The 17,068-nt window shown below is 48.7% G+C and overlaps 1 protein-coding gene across 6 annotated transcripts in view; it reads right to left on the reverse strand.

Annotated features, from left to right (window-relative positions):
* Nucleotides 1-249: 249 nt before the first annotated feature.
* The window catches only part of SLC25A22 (solute carrier family 25 member 22), an 88,665-nt gene continuing 71,846 nt past the window's right edge, over nucleotides 250-17,068 (reverse strand). For all 6 annotated transcript variants that reach the window (XM_034770425.1, XM_034770430.1, XM_034770424.1 and 3 more), the window contains 4 exons: nucleotides 15,281-15,452; nucleotides 13,922-14,076; nucleotides 11,202-11,277; nucleotides 250-10,355 (listed from right to left, as the gene is read on the reverse strand). In XM_034770425.1, coding sequence (XP_034626316.1) covers nucleotides 10,202-10,355; nucleotides 11,202-11,277; nucleotides 13,922-14,076; nucleotides 15,281-15,452 — 557 coding nt within the window. In that variant the 3' untranslated portion in view covers nucleotides 250-10,201. The remainder of the gene's footprint in view (nucleotides 10,356-11,201; nucleotides 11,278-13,921; nucleotides 14,077-15,280; nucleotides 15,453-17,068) is intronic.

Raw genomic sequence — 17,068 nt, forward strand, 5'->3', positions numbered from 1 at the left:
AGGCCTTACAATTTGTGCCCTGCACCCATGTCACTGTCCGGCCTACTCCTGATTTGCCAGGTATCTAGTTTTTGTCAAGAACGGTCATGTTTTTCCAGCTTTTTATGGATGGCTCCATTATAGCAAATCCCAAGCCTGCTTCGTCTCAGTCTAGTCTAGGAACAGCAACACTTTGCACTTGTAGGCAGCACTTTCCAAACAGAAGCTAATTCAGTCTCAACTGTGGGGTAGGAGAAATGATCTATTTTACCAATGGAAAAAAAGGGGAGGCAGCAAGTTTAAGTGACCTGACCAAGATCACAGAGGGAGGGAAGTGTCAGAGCGGAGATTACAGTTTATAAATTCCTAGCTCTTGGACCAATGATCAGACCACCCCTTGCCTCCCAAACTGTCTGAAGCAACGGTGGGATGTCTAGCACTTTTCAGGGAAGGTCACCACACACAAATGGACACATGCAAACCACTGGCTTTGTGTGGCAGTGGTTTTCTTTAATTGTACCTTCATCAATGGCATTTTCCAGTGTTTGTAGGATCCAGGAATGAAGTGTGTGACAGGGCCAGAATAGTATGGGAACAACATTTCTTCTCTGAAGAAATTAAAGACCCACTGATATTAGTCTCCAAAAAAGGCTGTGATGCAGTTGCGCCTTTAAATGATAGTCTCAGGACTCGCTGCTTCCCTTCCAGAATTGCAACTCTAGAGCAGCCTCTGGCTGATATTAAACAGACTGAACTGTCCAGAGGGAGCAGTCTCTCTCCAGAGGGTTTGTGCTCTAGCTCAGAAGCATACAGACTCTTGGACAGCCAGTCAGAGAATGGAGCACATTTAGCATGAAGGTTTTTGGGGAAGAGGACTCCAAATATCCGAGCCTGCTGCGCACACCCTCATTCAAAATATTTGCTCCAGATACCAAGGGCAGCAGCACTTCTGCTGTCCCTCAGGCACAACCTCACACACGAGGTACAGGACATTTTGTTGAGGTCCCTGATTCTTAAGAAACAAATAGGCTTGCCTCAAAGAGCTTAGTGCATGGCACATACAGTAGGGTAGGAGGGAGTGAAGTCCTGTTTCCATGGAAACAGGAGTCTGCTCCAGTTCTGAGAGAAATCAATTCTACTCTGAACCAGAAAGCAGTGTGTGTCTGGTTTAGTTAATTCTTCTGGGGCCAGGTGCCAGGTTGACAGCTCTGGAGGATGGAGTCCCCTGTTTACCCGCAGCATTCCTCAAAAGGCAGCTTTGGAGCTCAATGTTTACTGTCACCTTAGTGGAGGCCACGCCTGCAGGGCCGAAAGGTCATGGAACCCAGGGTATCATTCCAGGTATCACGTTAGTCACCTTCGCCTGAGGCTCAACATGGTCCCCAAAAGCCATGAAAATGGGAGAAGGACGGCGCCCCTTCCACACCAAAGCATGAGTCAGGGAGAATCAAGCTGTAGGAGGGAGAAAAGTGAATCCAAGACACACACCTCAGACGCCTCCCGACCCCCAACACACACGGCCTACAGCTCCTTCCTGTGATGTGGCGGATTCCGATAGTGGACTCCAGGCTCAGAGAGGGATGAGCATAGGCAACAGTCAATTGTAGCACAAAATATACAGTCCATGTAAGCTAGCAATACACTGAATAGAAATCCAGACCCTCTTGCTCGTGGGCGAGACCTCCTATCACTGAGCCCCGAAATATTCCAAATAGGTTATGGCGTATGAGTAACTTGAGGAAAAAGGTCTTCCGCTGCACACAAACCTACATTGATAGTATAGCTCACCCCATCCTAGAGATGTACAGCAAAACATCCCCTTCTCTTGTGCCAGCCTGCTTCCCTCACACACGTGCCAGGGGAAGACGGGTTATCCTTTGAGGGGTCCATTTAGTGAAAGCCTTTGTACCTGCCCTTGCTGCTTCCTGTCAGGCTCCGGTCATCAGTACCAAAGTAGAGCTTCCTAGATGTGTCCCCCTCATGTGGAAGTTGTGCTTACTGAAGCAGCATTGGGCCTCCACTCCCTTCCTGTTTGCCCGAAGAGCTCATGTCAGTGTGGTAACTGGGCACTGTGCTGTTTGACAGTAGATAAAGGGCCTACTCTGGCACCCACAGAAACTATAGGCAAAACATCCAGGAGCAGGACAGAACCAACACCACAGGGCATCTGGCCCTCAAGCCTGAACCCATCAACACAAGCTTTGCCACTCCCCAGTGTTGGCAGGATCAAACCCTTGGCTGCTATAGCAAAGGCTTCTTCAGAGTCATGTCTTTTTAGTCCCTTCTATACCTCCTCTCTGTGCAGAGTCTCTTCTGCAGATCCCCTCGTTTCAGCTCCCCTGTGCCACGTTATATACTCCCTCCAGATTCCCCCCACCAACCGCCATCAGGTCCCTTCCACACAATGCCCCCTTTACTTCTCTCCTTGTGCCTTTATATTCACTACTCCCATCTTTCAATCAGAAGTTTTCACAGACTCCCCCAGCTTCTATGGGCCTCATTTTCAGAGAGGCTGAATAGAGCTGGTCAAAAGTTTTCCATAAAAACACAAACCACCACCATCACCATACCCCCCACCCCAAACACAAACAAAGTTTTTCACTAAGTGTCCATGGAAAATTTAATCATTTTGTAAAAAATAAAATAAAATGCCCCCAAATCTAACTATTTCATCCAAAGAAGAAAACATTTCAGTTCGGGTATGCTGGCATGGTGCCTCATGGAGCTGTAGTTTGATTTCCTCATGTCCCCTTTCTCCTCTGTGAGCCAGGCTCTTCAGCCATACTACATCTCCCACGATGTACCCTGGCCAAGGGCTCCTATGATGCACCCAGCTCTCCTTACCATGAGGAGAGACTGTTGTGTATCATTGGAGATGCAGTGATACCAAGAAGCCCAGTCTCTACAGGACAATGGGAGCACGAGGCACTCAAACTATGATTCCCATGAGGCACCATGGCAACATTTTCAAACCAAAGTATTTTGTCCCTTCCCCCCCACTCCGACTAAAAAGTCTCAATTTTCCATGGCAAAAAAAGCCCATTCTGACCAGCTCTAGTGCTGAACCTTCAACCTTAGAGTTAATGGGAACAGCAGGTACCAAGTGCCACTGAACATCAGAATCCTTCTGTAGCCACTCCCCATCCCCCAAAAAAACCTTATACCATCAGCAGACTCAAGCCCCATGACTGCCCCCCACCTCCAATTTTCTCGGTGCCTCTTCCAGTTCCTGCTCACGTGCCATGTACCATGGCCTCAGTTTGTTATTAACCTGCACTCATGTGGCTGCTTAAAAAAAAAAAAAAAAATCAAGCCAATGGCTCCTTTTTGGTGAGTGCACAACAAAACACAAATGTAATGTGTCACATGCCTCACAAAGTCCATTGGGGACAACAGCACACACGTCCTACAAAAGTCCATAGACAGCCTGAGGTTCCCAAAAGCATCAGCACTATTTGCAGGCCGGTCAACAGTTTGCTCTGCTCTCTCTGAACTTTGCAGGAATGCAAGAGATTTCACACCCTGTACATCTGATTAGTTAGGAATGGACGAGATTAAGGACAAGTGAACATCAGGTGACTTAGAGAACCTATTGCAAACAATCCGTACATCCAGACGGAGCAGTGGCTACATATTGCAGATTTAAAAAAAAAAAAAAAATTATTTCTGCCTTGTGCATGTTAATTGCAAAGTAAAGGCCAGATCCTCAGCTGATGTAAAATTAGCATGGCTCCATTCTGGCTATCACATTATTGTTCTTGCATCCAGTCAGGTTTCCCCAAGACACATGAATCCATGTTATTTAATTGGGCCTGAATGCTCAGTTCAATTCATATTTGAAGAACAGTCAACCCTTCTTATAATACCCATAAGCTGCATTCTGTAGTACCTTCCAGCCGATGATCTCAAGAGACAAATGGATTAAGCCTCACCACGTCTGCAAGGTAGGCAAGGATTCTTCCCCATCTCACTGGGGCACTTGAATTAGCAGCAGAGCCAGGTGGATCCCAGAATTCCCATCTCCCATTCCTGTGATTAGTCACTACACAACACTCACTCACCCTTACGGGTCAGTTACAAACCACTTCACCTGATTCTATCATTTAGTCTAAAAAGACTACTGACAAAGAAGACTAATCTGTTCAAGATGCCTATGCTCACGGCACATCACGCAGATGAACTGTATACAATGAAGCTACGACTGTTGCAGTGGCCACAGTTGATGGAAACTGAAGCATTCAGCCACTGTAATGCTGTGACCTCGGCTTTGTTTTTCCATATGTCGTGGGATTCTGGCCTTCAATGATTCACTGAACTGCAAGGATCTTACACGCCTGGCATTAAGGGCCTGTCTACATTGGGCAGATTTGCTAACGGCTTTTAAGTCAGTACAGCTAAATCGGTTTTAAAACCCGATCAGAGCAGTAGCCTTGACCACTTGGCCTTCTAACTGGGCCGGGCTGCCTTAACTGCTTCAGTCCAGGGCTATGCAATGGTTCCTGACTATTTCATAAAAAAAAAAAGTTGGTCTAGCTGAACTGGTTAGACAATTTCTCCAGTGTAGACAGCCCTCGTGGGGTAAGCCACAGGCAGAGCTGGATGGTAAAGGCAGCCTGACAGACTCCTACTGCTGCATGACCTACAAAAGGTCACTGTAGTGGAACAAAGGGGTAATAGACCTGGACTACAGATCTTGGCACAGAGGTTTTTGGAGCCAATGCTCTCACGTTTGCCTTTGGATTTTGTAATTGTGTCCTGATAGGCCAAACCCCTTGGCCCCTACTGCAAGGCTTAGGGCAGACATTGGGACATCCATGGGTCCCCGTTCCAACAAAGCACCTGAAGTAGAGTATCATGGGGCACGAGGCTCTGCATGCATACACAGCTAGGTGATCAGCAACTAGCGCTCCCAAAAGCTATTTGGAAAAGCCACAGGCACCCTCAATCATACGCCACAAGGTAGTTAAAAGGAGCAGAAATCCATGTCAAAGCACCACCTCAAAATGCAAGTTATCTTGCTAATCACTAGCACTGGTCCACACATCATGCTTTTCCTCTTCCCCTACCATGGAGACCCTTTTCCTGCTGACTCCAGGAACGCCGAATGGTGAGGACAGTGTCAGATCTCCTAGGAGAGTCACAATTACCAGTCAGCTTAGCCTGCAGGATGCTCATTACAGCTCTGGCCAGGTGAGTCTGCATTTTGAAAGACTAAAATTATTTCTGTGTCTGTGTTTCCCACACCACCTCTTAGCTACTCTGAGACCTCTGCAAGGGAAATACTCAAAACTGCTAGGTCTAAACACTGGCTTTTGTTGATGGGATCCCAAGCCAAAGTCTTGGCTGTCAGGATCCCAGCCACGTCTGTTAGTTATAAAGTTAGGACCAACATTTCCAAAAGTAGCCTGATTTTAGGTGCCTACTTTGAGATGTCGTGAGCCAAATTTCCAGAGGCACCGAACACCACTGACTTCAATTAGAATTTGGGGTGCTCAGCTCTTCCAAAAAACTCAGGCCCAAAGCACCTGAGGTTGGGCACCCAAGGACCGAGCAGCCAAAATCAGAGGTCACTTCTGAAAATTTTAGTCTTCCTGTTTCTGAGTTGGAAAGAAACAAACTAAAGACAACTCACGGTGCAGCTCACATGGACCTGGAAGTGCATATCATATCAGAAAGGGACAATAGCAGGCACGTCCTATAAAAGTAACAGGCTGGACATTCTATGCCCGCGCACAAGCATATTCCACAGAAACACCAGTATCAGAGGTTTAACACCCCCTTGGAATCTTCAAGAGGTTGTTCCAAGGAATCAATTTTTAGGTCTAATTATCACAGACACTGATCTCCCTCTTGCAACAGGTAATCTCTTTAGGAGCATTCAGCTTCAACACACTAGTGTGTCTCTGTTTGAGCCCCTGAGCCAGCCAGTGTTGCAACCTCAAATCAAGTTCCCAACCAGAACAGCAGTTGCCAGCAGAATCACCAGGAAATAAAGTCAGGGGGATCATGGGAAATAGATCGCCTCTTTCCCATGCAGGGAAAAAAAAAAAAACATCAGCATTTCTGCATTCTAGTCCTCCACTGCTGGAGTGACAGAAGACGATCTCCAGGGAAACACGGATGTGAGCAGGTCCTTTTAAACATACAGCATTAAATACATTTTAAAGAGTCTCCCCTCCCCTGTACTGGTCTCAAACCCTTTCCCAGGCCTCTCCCTCCCCAACAGGCAGAACACACTGCTGAAAGCTGTAGCGCGCACACTGATACAACAATGGTGCCAGACACATGCTTTGCTGGGTTCATGAAGCCAGTGAAAAGGGGATTTGGGTATAAACCAAACATTCCTGGCTTCTAGAGGGTTTGGGCATGTTCTGAAAACCCTGTGAGATGTGGGCCTGCAAGCTCCCTGCTGGGTCATAGGATGGTACTCGATCTGACACTGGAATGAAGATACAGGACTCACTTTGAACTCTTTACCCTGATCCTGCTCTCCTCCTTCAGGCAAAGTTTTGCAGGGATGGGAGCTGCACTCCTGCCTGCTATTAATCCAGGCTCAGGCCCTTAACAGGGGTGGGTTCTGCACTTGGGCTTGGCAAGGTGACCATAGGGTGTTAGATAGTCATTGAGCACTGCAGTTCCCCAATGGCCCTATCTACACCACCTGCAAGGAAGTGCTGGCCCTTTTGGTAATGCCCAGTGTGAAGGGGGTGGGGCAGGGTGTACGGAACTAACAGGGAGTCACACTTCTGTTAAATGGAAACTTCTACAGTTTGGTCTCTAGAGCTGCACTAAGGCCTTGTTCACATGGGGATATTAACCACTGCTGCCAAGCCCTAGCATACCCACGATCTACACCAGTGCAGCTGATTCCACTATAATCAATGGGCTACAGCTGCCAATACCAACACTGACCGCTCCCCTCCACAGCTGGAATTATCAGAACAGAGGCACCTGCAGCATTCATGGGTGGCACCAGGCAGCCCTGCCAGAAAGGGACAGGGCTTAGCCGGGCAGGGGAGGAGGAGGGGTTTATTAAATGTTAACGTAAGAGTTTCTGACTTGATGGGTTGCAGGGTCACCAGCTAGAGACAGTTACTGCAGTAACGCCGGGGCCCCCCTTTGAAATTCCAGGTCTCAGGCAGATGCAATTGCTCCTGATTTAAGGACAGACCTGTAAAATTCTGAAGTCTCTAGGCACTAAAGATGACTCCTCACTAGGCTGGAGCAGTGCAAGTTCGTCAGCACCAAGAACTTCAGCTCACAAAGGCCTCGCGCTGACATACCGCACAGGGCTCACTGTGTGCAATCATTCTGCTGAAATTTAAAAATAAAAACCAGGTGGTGGGGGGGGGGGGAAGAGGAGAAGAGAGATGGGAGAAAGGAAGGGATATTTCCATGGATCTTTGTCGGAGGCCATAAAGCAGCATTTTCCAGGTCCTTTTCTGTGCCCAATAACCATGGCAACAACATTGCTGGTCCACATCGCAGTGTGAACCCAATGGGAGCAAAGCAGACAGCTGGGAGCACAGATATCCATAATAAGAGCAGCATATCTTAGGGAGAGAGGCTGCTTCAAACCTGTATTTGCCACGGAGCTCTTCATTTCCTTCTGACAAAATGTTTACTGGCAATGTATTTTTAACCCCAAATTGTAAGTCTCATACACAATAATATATTGGTGGGGGGGTGAGGGGGGGGGGGAGGGGGAAGGGGGGAAATCACTATTTGAACATTAAAATTTTGTCAAGAAAGGCAAAGGACTGTTCAAAAAATGAGACTGGTGTTCCTTTTGGATTCTTTATGATGTATAGAGAAGGCCTGTTTTTAAAGAGGAGGAGAAGGTCACTTGCTCTTCACCTTTTAAATATAAGGAATTTCAGCTCTTGGGTTTCCCTGGTCTTGCTGGATGACATCTGGGAAGCGAGTGGGATGTTAGTCTGAGCTCTCATACCATAATTGACTGTGTTAAACAAAACCTCCCTTTCTCCAAAATGTAAGTTAGTCGTTAACATTAAATAGGGGTTAACACAAAGAAAAAAAGTTTGAACTAGTGACTAGAAATCCTCTCTTATCAACTGTCCAACTTTCACTCTCGTGGGACACCACCATTTCACCAGCTCTCCTACCATCACTCTTCCAGACTAGACGGGGATCTGAACCTTGCACGCAAAAAATCAAGCAGGAAAAAAAAAAAAACCACAACAACCACCACCAACAACTCACGAACCTTTCAGGCCTTCATTATATATCATAAAGCAGGAGAAGAGTCACCCTATGGAAGAAAAAGAAAAACTTTTCTTTAAGTGCAACTCAGAAAAATCCAGAGTGACACAAGCATCATTGTACTGATCACAAGATTGTTATGAATAGAGAGGTCATCTGTGCAGATTCCCTTCTCTACATAGATAGAGAGTCATTTTTTATGTCTCACATAGGCAAAAGTAAGAACTTAGCTGTGTAACAACCTCCTTTACATTAAAGGTACATGATCAGGACAATTGGCCTCCAATTTAGGTTTTACAAAGAAAAAGTTTTAGAAAACCTAAATAAAGAGAGTGTTGAAATACAGAGATTTCAACTGTTTTTTTTACTTATTCTTCATCTGTTATGTCTGAAACACAAACAGCACCATGATGCTAGTGATGGGGAAGCAGAAAGTGAAACTGACTAGTTTAGTTTACATGTTGAAATGGAATGAAGTGCAATAATAAAGCAAACTAGATTTTCAGTTCTTTCCCTTGTGACAATTCAAAGTGATATTGTGAATATAGATAAAGAAAAGGTTTGGGTTTTTTTAAAGCATTAGTGTCCCTTTAACAGAATTTGCACATGTCTAGGGTTGCCAGCCTGTTATCCAGTCAATGACCACCTCCCCAAAGTGAGCAGTAAGTCTGGCTATCGTCCTCAATCCCACAACTGGACACACACAGGCAGGCTCTTGTGCAGCGTGGATCCAACTGGAGTCATACTGCCTCTCTGTATGTACTTCAGAGAAAACATCATAGCAAAACCAGACCTGGCCTTTGAGAGGCAAATCATATGGAATTAGGTCCCTGTGGAAATAAAACAGATGCCCTGGCCTCATTTCTTTTCCACATCCCAATTTTAGTCTGGATAAAGAAGTTGGCAACTCAATCCCCAAGGACATTGCGCCAGATCCTCAGTTGGTGTAAACTATCATAGTCCCGCTGATTTCAATAGAGCTCACGGACGTCAAAGGATCTACGACCATTTAAACCAGCTGAGGATGTGGCCTATCCTGATCTTTAACCAAAAGGCCTGACTCTGAGACCATCTTTTTAAGTGACCCTTTGCAAGTGCAAACAACCACAGGAAAGGAGAGGAACACATCTTAGAGACAGGCCAAAAGACACACAACCAGTACTCTGGGTAGAGTAACTGCTTGACACATCAGAGCTGGGCTAATTTAAGGAATGTAATTGGATTTGTTTTTCCTGTATAAATAAAAAGTTGATCCCATGTCATTAAATTCTCCCCTCTCCCGCCTGTAGCTCGTAGCTAAACACTGATGCACCTGAAGCTATTCACACACGATCCCACGGACATACTCTTTCAGAGCAGACGCGTTGCAAATATGTGCAGCGTACATCTCCCCCCCCATAGGCCCCATGGCCCCTATTTAGGAGGGAAGTCCCTTTGATTTAAACACACACAAACCTTCCCCTTCTTCTGATCTCCAAGAAGTTCATCCAAGTCCAGCTGATTTTAAGGGGGTTTCAGGATAAGTCCTTATAAAGAAACTTTTTGATTATGGCATCTACCTGCTTCCTCTATTGACAATATGGGTCCCCCTTTAGAAGGTGTGCTGGGGCCTTGTCTTCCCAGAAGCCTGGCATACCAGAAGAGGGACTGGGGAAACAAAGTCTGGTTCTTTTGCTCCTTTTTTGACTACCTGGTAATTCAGAGGGTGTGGTCGATTTCTTCCCCCCCACACACTGCTGGGAGAAGGTCCGGGGACTGTGAGCCCAGTCTGTGCTAACCAGTGTCTTTAAGAATGACAATTACAAATAATAGATATGCATAATTAAGTATTGTCCTGGAGGGCTGGATGGGGTGGGGGCATATCGAGAGGTAGAAGGGACTTTGTTTGGAGACGACCTTCACCCTCAAGATTGCTGCTTTAACCCTTTGTGCTGTTGCTCGGACACCATCAACGACGAATGCTGGATGAATTCTGACCAGCAGCGAGTGCGCACAAGGGTTAATCCCGGCGCTTTGGAAGCATGTCTAGGAAGAATTCTGCGATGCCTATGAAATAGACGACTTGTGCGATGCCGAAGAGTGGGGCAATGACCAAGGCTCTGCAGTACGCCCCCTTCAGGAAGGCCAGGGGCCCTTCCTTCTGCCAGATTTTCCTACAGAGGCACAGAAGCACAGAGACACGTGAGATTTAGCATGAGTTGATCCCACCCAGTGCCCATAATAGCAACTTGTGCTAACACAAATATTTCCCAAAGTAATGTATTGTCTTTGTCACCAGAATCAGGATGCTCAGAGTCCAACTGATCACCATATGTGGGGTCGGGAGGGAATTTTCCCCGGGTCAGACTGGCAGAGACCTGGGGGGGGGGGGGAAGAGGTTGCCTTCCTCTGCAGCGTGGGGCATGGGTCACTTGCAGGTTTAAACTAGCATAAGTGGTGAATTCTCTGTTACTTGAAGTCTTTAAACCAGGAGTTGAGGATTGCAGTTACTCAGCCAGAGGTTTTAAGTCTATTACAGGAGTGGGTGGGTGAGGTTCTGTAGCCTGTAATGTACAGGAGTTCCTATAAGGCAGGATCACAGAGAAAGTGTAGTTGCTGCAGATCTCACCTTTATCTATCTTAGGGGTTTTATAGTGCTGCCCACTCTAGGATCTGGGCACTTTCTCATGTTAAAACCAACAGCAATAGCAATACCCCAGTCAACTCCACAGAGTCTCTGGTTCTTCTCTTTTCTGCTTGGGGCTGTGTATTTGTTTTTGAGGTTATTGCTTTTCGGGGAAGGAGGTGGTTGGGGTTTTCTGGTAAAAGGGGACACCTGCCCTATTAGCCTTCCCTAAGGGCCGGATAAACCCCTTTTAGGCATTCAGATAAAACAATTAAAAAAAAGAAGCCCTTGGTGCTGCAACTCCTTCCCATTGCCAAGAAGCAGGCAATGGAAGATGCCTAGAACAGAGGCATTGCAACCGGATCGTCTGGTAACCAGTGAGGAGACCTTTTACCTGGTGCAGTCTAGGATTCCTGAGTATGTGTCCTCATTCACTCCCCTTTTCAAGGACTGCAGCCTTGTCTTGATTACTGAGGACAGAGAGAAGGAGAAAAGAAGCTTTAAGAACCCCATTCACACAGGCAATGGGCTGCCTCTGGTTCTTTCCCCCGAAGCTTCTGCCGGGTGCTTTACACACTGCTGCATAGCTCCTTAGTAGCCAAGAGGGATCATTTAGGGCCTAGCAAAGCCAAATTGAGATTACTGGGATTATGATCACAGATGAGATTAATCAGAATATCAGAAAACTAGGGAAAACCTTAACTGTTCCTTTACAAATGGATTTAAAAATCCCCACACAAAACACAAAGAACAAGATTTTTCAAACTGACTCTGATTTATGGGTGTCCAGACATCTTAAGGAGCCGGATTTTCAAAGGCCCAGCACTTTCTGAAAGTCAGCCCAGTGTGCAGTTGGGCACCCCAAAAAACTGAGGCACCAAAAAAAACAAACAAACAAAATCACTTGTCACTCTTAAAAATCTTGGTAATATAGGATTATGGGAGGGAAAACGACTTCCTATCGTTTCTCACAGGTCAGCCCTGCAGACAGAGGCCAGACCAAGCGGTGTTATTGGAAGGCATACACAGTCTAATAGACAATAAGGTAATGGCTTCCCAGGTGCTCACATTGGATGTACATAAGCCTGAATACACAAAGGCGCGTGCCATGTGCACGCACACACATGATTGTTTCTACACAGAAACACGTCCATCACAGAGACGTGATAATGGCCACTTCTGGTCCTCCCTCCATCCGGTTTAACTAACAAGCACACCACAGACAGCAAGCACTCCCATGAGCAGGGGGTGAAGTAAAGGGAAAGCTCCGCTCCTTCTCAGCTGGACGCAGTGGGCAAGCTCTCTCTCCTGAGCTTGGGGAGGGGGGAGAAGAAGAGCTCGGACCCCAGAGATCTCCTTCTTATACTCCTGAGGGGCAAAGAATTAAAAATTCTGCGCACAATATTTTAAAATTCTACAAGCTTTATTTGTCAATAAATAAATAAATGCAGTGGCTCCAGCATGGCAGTGTGGAGCACAGGCCACTGGCTGCAGGAAGGTGAGAGATCACCCTGCAGCCTCCCCACCCTCCACCCATGGGACATAGGGTAGGGTGCAGCCTCACCACTGAGTCTGACACAGCACAAGGCCTGGGCCTCTGCCAGAAACACCCTAGGGCCCTACCCCTCTGCACCAGGTGTGGGGCAGGCAGGCTCAACCAGGCAGGATCCAAATGTGGAGGGGTTCGGTGGGGGGGCATCCTGGTAGCGGGTGAGAGGATTCAGTGTGGGACAATCTGGGTGCAGGCAGCTCAGTGGGGCGGGAGGATTGTGCGTGGAGGATCTGGATGCAGAGGCTCGTTGCGGGGGTTCCAGGTGAAAGTGGTTGGGGCTCAGCAGAGAGGTCTGGGTGCTGGGGGAGTGGGGCTTGGTGGGGGTCTGGACGGAGCTAGTTGGGGGTCTGGATGTGGGGACTCAGGGTGGTACAGGGGGTGGGACTCATCAGGGTGGGGGTTTGAGCGTAGGGAGCTCAGTGGGGGGTGGTCTGGGTGCAGGGGGCTCCAGATGCAGGGGTTGAGGTTTAGTGGGGTAGGGTTTGGGTATGGAGGACTAGGGGGGTTCTGGGTGTACAGGGCAAGGCTTGGCAGGGGTGTCTGGGAGGTCTTGATGCATGGGGGTTGGGCAGATGGGAGAGCAGCTCCCTGTATAGTGATCCCTCCCCCTGCAGTTGAGCAGCAATGGGGACAGGAAGCAGGGGAGGATGCAGAGCTTCCTGCAGCTGAGGGAAGTTTCTGGGATGGGTCTGACACAGCCCCAGCCACTCCTTGCAGGGGAAGAGGAAGTCCCATCCTCTCCTGCCTCCAGCCCAGCCCAGACTAGCAGCTGATCCCAGCTCAGGGTAGGAGCCACTGGCTGGGGTGTCCCCAGCCCTGCAGGGATTTACCTCTCCACCAGCTGCTCCAGGTGCCTGAAACGATGTACCTGCGCAGCTAGGGAGTGGTGCATGACTGCTCTTGCAGCTTCCTTGTCCGAAAGTCATTTTTCTGTGGGGAAGCAAAGAAATCTGCGGGGGGGCATGAATTCTGCACACACAATGACGCAGAATTCCCCCAGGAGTACTTTTATGCCTCTTTCCAGGTTGGTGACATAAGGATTCTTCCAAATCTGGCATGGTAGTTCCTTCAGACCACCAGAGGGACAAAGAGCCTCCAGTTCTCCCACCTCTCTGTGGGGAGCAAAGGGAGACCCTGTCACTTCCCTTCCCCTCCCCTAGACAGAACGGCCCTGTCAGTGCTCTCTCTTCTCCTGGTACTACACAGAGGGGTGTGTGGGTGAGGTGGGGGCATAAGGGATGTCCCCCTAACACAAGCCATCTCCTTCCCCACCCCCCCAGTGCTTGGCTGATTCCAGGGCCACTTGGGGACATGGACTCCCTTTGAGTCCTTCACTCTGTTCCCCCTACCACATCTCATCATACAAGGGGGCACAGGGCCACTTCAACGTTTGACGCCAACATCATGGCAACACAACCACCATAAGTGGCGAGTTCCTCCTCCTCACTCGACCCATCGTAACCATTGCCCATGAGGGGCCAGGAGCTCCGTGACCGGGTGTCCGTGAAACTCCTCGTCGCCACCCTTAGGCGGCCAGCGTCTCCCCCCCACTCAGGACTCACCATCACACGGATTCACAGCCACTGCTGCTGTGCTGCCCGCCAGGCACCCGGACAGGAAGGACACGTAGAATGGGGCTTTGACGTCAGGGCTCTTCTGGCCCAGCTTGTTCAGGTTCGCAAACAACGGGAAGTAAACAATGGAAAACGGGACGTCTCTGTAATGGAGGGATGGGGAGAAGAGTGATCAGCAAAGCCGCACCCCCAGCCCAAGCAGCCAGTCACGGCAGGAAGGGCTGGGAGCTTTAGGGTCAACAATGGTTCCAGGCCAGGCCTCTTTCCCAGCTACTGGAATGACGTGCGAGGGGGTTTGAGAAAGACATTCCCTCTGCAGTGTCTATATCCCACAGAGAAGAGTCAGAGGGCAGATCCTCAGCAGGTATAATTCAGCACAGCTCTGCCGGAGCCAAGGGAGCTTTGCCTAGTTACTCCAGCTGAGGATCTGGCCCAGCATGTCCAGAGTTCTAATTTTTTTAGAAAGAGTTAAAAGTCCCTCCTCCTCCTCCATCAGTCCCATTGGGTGTTACCACCAATAATTAGTGAGTCAGTCACCTGAGAAGATAAGAGCTATGTCAGAGCCACTCTCTACACTGGCTTCCTACGGATCAAATCAAGCTCAAGGTCTCGGTTCTTATCTTCAAGGCACTCCATGGATGGGGCCCAGGATAGCCAAAAGATCACCTAAGGCTCGGGGGGGGGGGGAGACTTGGCCCAATGGCAGTCTCTATAATAAGGGGAAAGCTTGCCTGCATGCGAGACGGAACTTTCCCAGGGGCTGATCCAAGATTGTGGCACGAACTCCCCCAGGCACTAAGGACCATCACAAGGTTCACCACCTTCCACTCCAAGAGCAAGGTGCATTTCTTATGATCTGCCTTCTCTAACATGAATACAGAGCCACATGTGTATTAACAAAGCAAAGACCACCCTATCAAAACAAGACACTCCACTGCACACATTTTTCCAAGAGCAGAGGATGAGAGAACTAACAACATGTGACAGATATCAGTCACATCTCTTCATGCACAACTACAGCGATCAGTATGGTATAAGAACCTATGTAGACTAGAAGGAAGGCAGGTTACCAAGAATTCTCATTCTCTCTCTCTGCCCAACACAAAAGCACTAGGGGCCTTACTCTCCACTGATGTACTCCATTTCTACACCAGGGGAACTCCAGCATCACACTGATCTATGGGAGAGGAGAATTAGGTGCTTGATACACACATTTGTTAGTGACCCAGATGATTTTATAGAGTTGTCTAGTAAACAGTCCCAAATGCAGCAGCAGCACCATTGCAAGGAGCAGGGTTTGGGAGGATTACTTCAGGGTGCTCAGAGTTTCAGCGAGCACAACCCTACCTTAGCAGCGTGGCCCCAAGGCCCTTGTAAAGCCCCGCGATGCCTTTGCTCCGAAGTAGTTCCCTGGTGATTTGCGTCGCCGTGGTCCGTGTCTCCACTACCGACTCCGCTGCCCCAGCACTAGTGGTGGAGGAGAGCTGGGCTTGTGCTGCCATTAGCTTCTTCTGGGCCTCTGCATGGGAGTGACAGAGTGTTTATAAATAACACATGCTATGGAAAAAAAAAAACCCACAACTTTCAATTATTGCACAGCACCAGTGCCAAGGCTATACAGGGACTTGGCTGTTTCAGAAAGGAAGATGTCTGGTGTAAACTGGATACTGGTGAGAGGGAGGGACTAACAGCATTGACTAAAGCCAACCATGTACCCTGCAAGCTCCTTCCCCTCAGCCCTGCAGCATGCCTCAGTCCTGGGCTCAAACCCAGCTCTGCCACCACACCTCAGTCCTGACCTGTAACATTGCCCCTGCAGTTCCACTCCTGGGTCTATCCTGAGCAGACACAGTCAATCATGCAAGGCTTGCATGGTGTGGAGAACTGACTGCTATCAGGGCCGGCTCCAGGCACCAGCGCACCAAGCTCGTGCTTGGGGCGGCACCTGGAGGGGGAGAGCGCGGAGCCTCGGCTGCCGGGGGAGTGCGCAGAGCCCCGGCCGAGCTCTCCGCCCTCCCCCTGGTGCTCTGGCCGCTGGGGAGAACGGAGCCCCAGCTGGCGCTCCGGCCAGTTGGGGAGAGCAGCCCACAGCCGGGCTCGGCGCCCTCCCCTACCGCACTGGGGGGGGGGGGGGGGGAGAAAGGAGAGAGGGGAGCGGCGGCGGGAGGCTTTTTTGCCTGGGGCGGCAAAAAAAGCCAGAGCTGGGCCTGACTGCTATAGACTAGGCCAAGTACAAGAGATCAATGCAACAGGGACTTTAAACCCTATTGGGACACAGGTCTTCAGAGGGGAAAGGCCACTAAAGCACCCTAAAAATAAGAAAGGCTCATTCCTAATACCTTCCCTTAAACAATCACATTAAAATAAAACTGAAGAGCGCCTTGAAATAAAGTACCCTAGATCTATGCACTATGCTACCTATCTCCCATTACCTTTTAAACCCTAATGCACTACCACCATTTGGTCAGTAGATGGAGCACATGTCAATCCCTGGGGCATTCTGCAGCTCCCATACATACACTCTCTTTTGCAAGGCAGAGAATAGGCCTCGACTGTTCCACAGTAGTGGTAATCTTTTCCAAACCCTCTGTAAACAGTTTACACCCACATGCCCCACAGAACAAGGTTTGCATTAAAATTGGCAAGGGAAGGGTCTTGGGGAGGAAAAGGAAAAGAAACTATAACTCTCTGGTCTCATGGGGTGTTTGGGTTATGGGGTCCCACAATTAGGGTGTGATGTTACCATGTGTAATCATAATGGTACCTCCACAGAGGAAAGTCCCTGGACGTGCAGTTGTTATGTACACATCACACTGGGCACACACTCTCCCCTGGGACACTGGGTATGACAATTTAGCTGCTTTGCAGAACGCAACCCTACAGGTAATATGGATGCCAAGCTGGAAGAATCCTGATCTAAGCTGGCTGCAGCCTGGTGCCTGAAATACTTCCTGACGGGAGAATGCGTGGGAGCCACTGTGGGTTAGCTGAGTAGCACCATTAACACTCTACCTGATGGGCATCGTTTAGGGGATTTTAGGACCTAAGCAGCATCTCTGGTGTGACTCCAGAAGAGATTTAGGTTTTACCAACACTTCTCTCCACAGATTCTGTTGTTCTAAGTAATTATCTTAT

The sequence above is a fragment of the Trachemys scripta genome, chromosome 4, assembly GCF_013100865.1.
Source record: "Trachemys scripta elegans isolate TJP31775 chromosome 4, CAS_Tse_1.0, whole genome shotgun sequence".
Classification (NCBI taxonomy): domain Eukaryota; kingdom Metazoa; phylum Chordata; order Testudines; family Emydidae; genus Trachemys; species Trachemys scripta.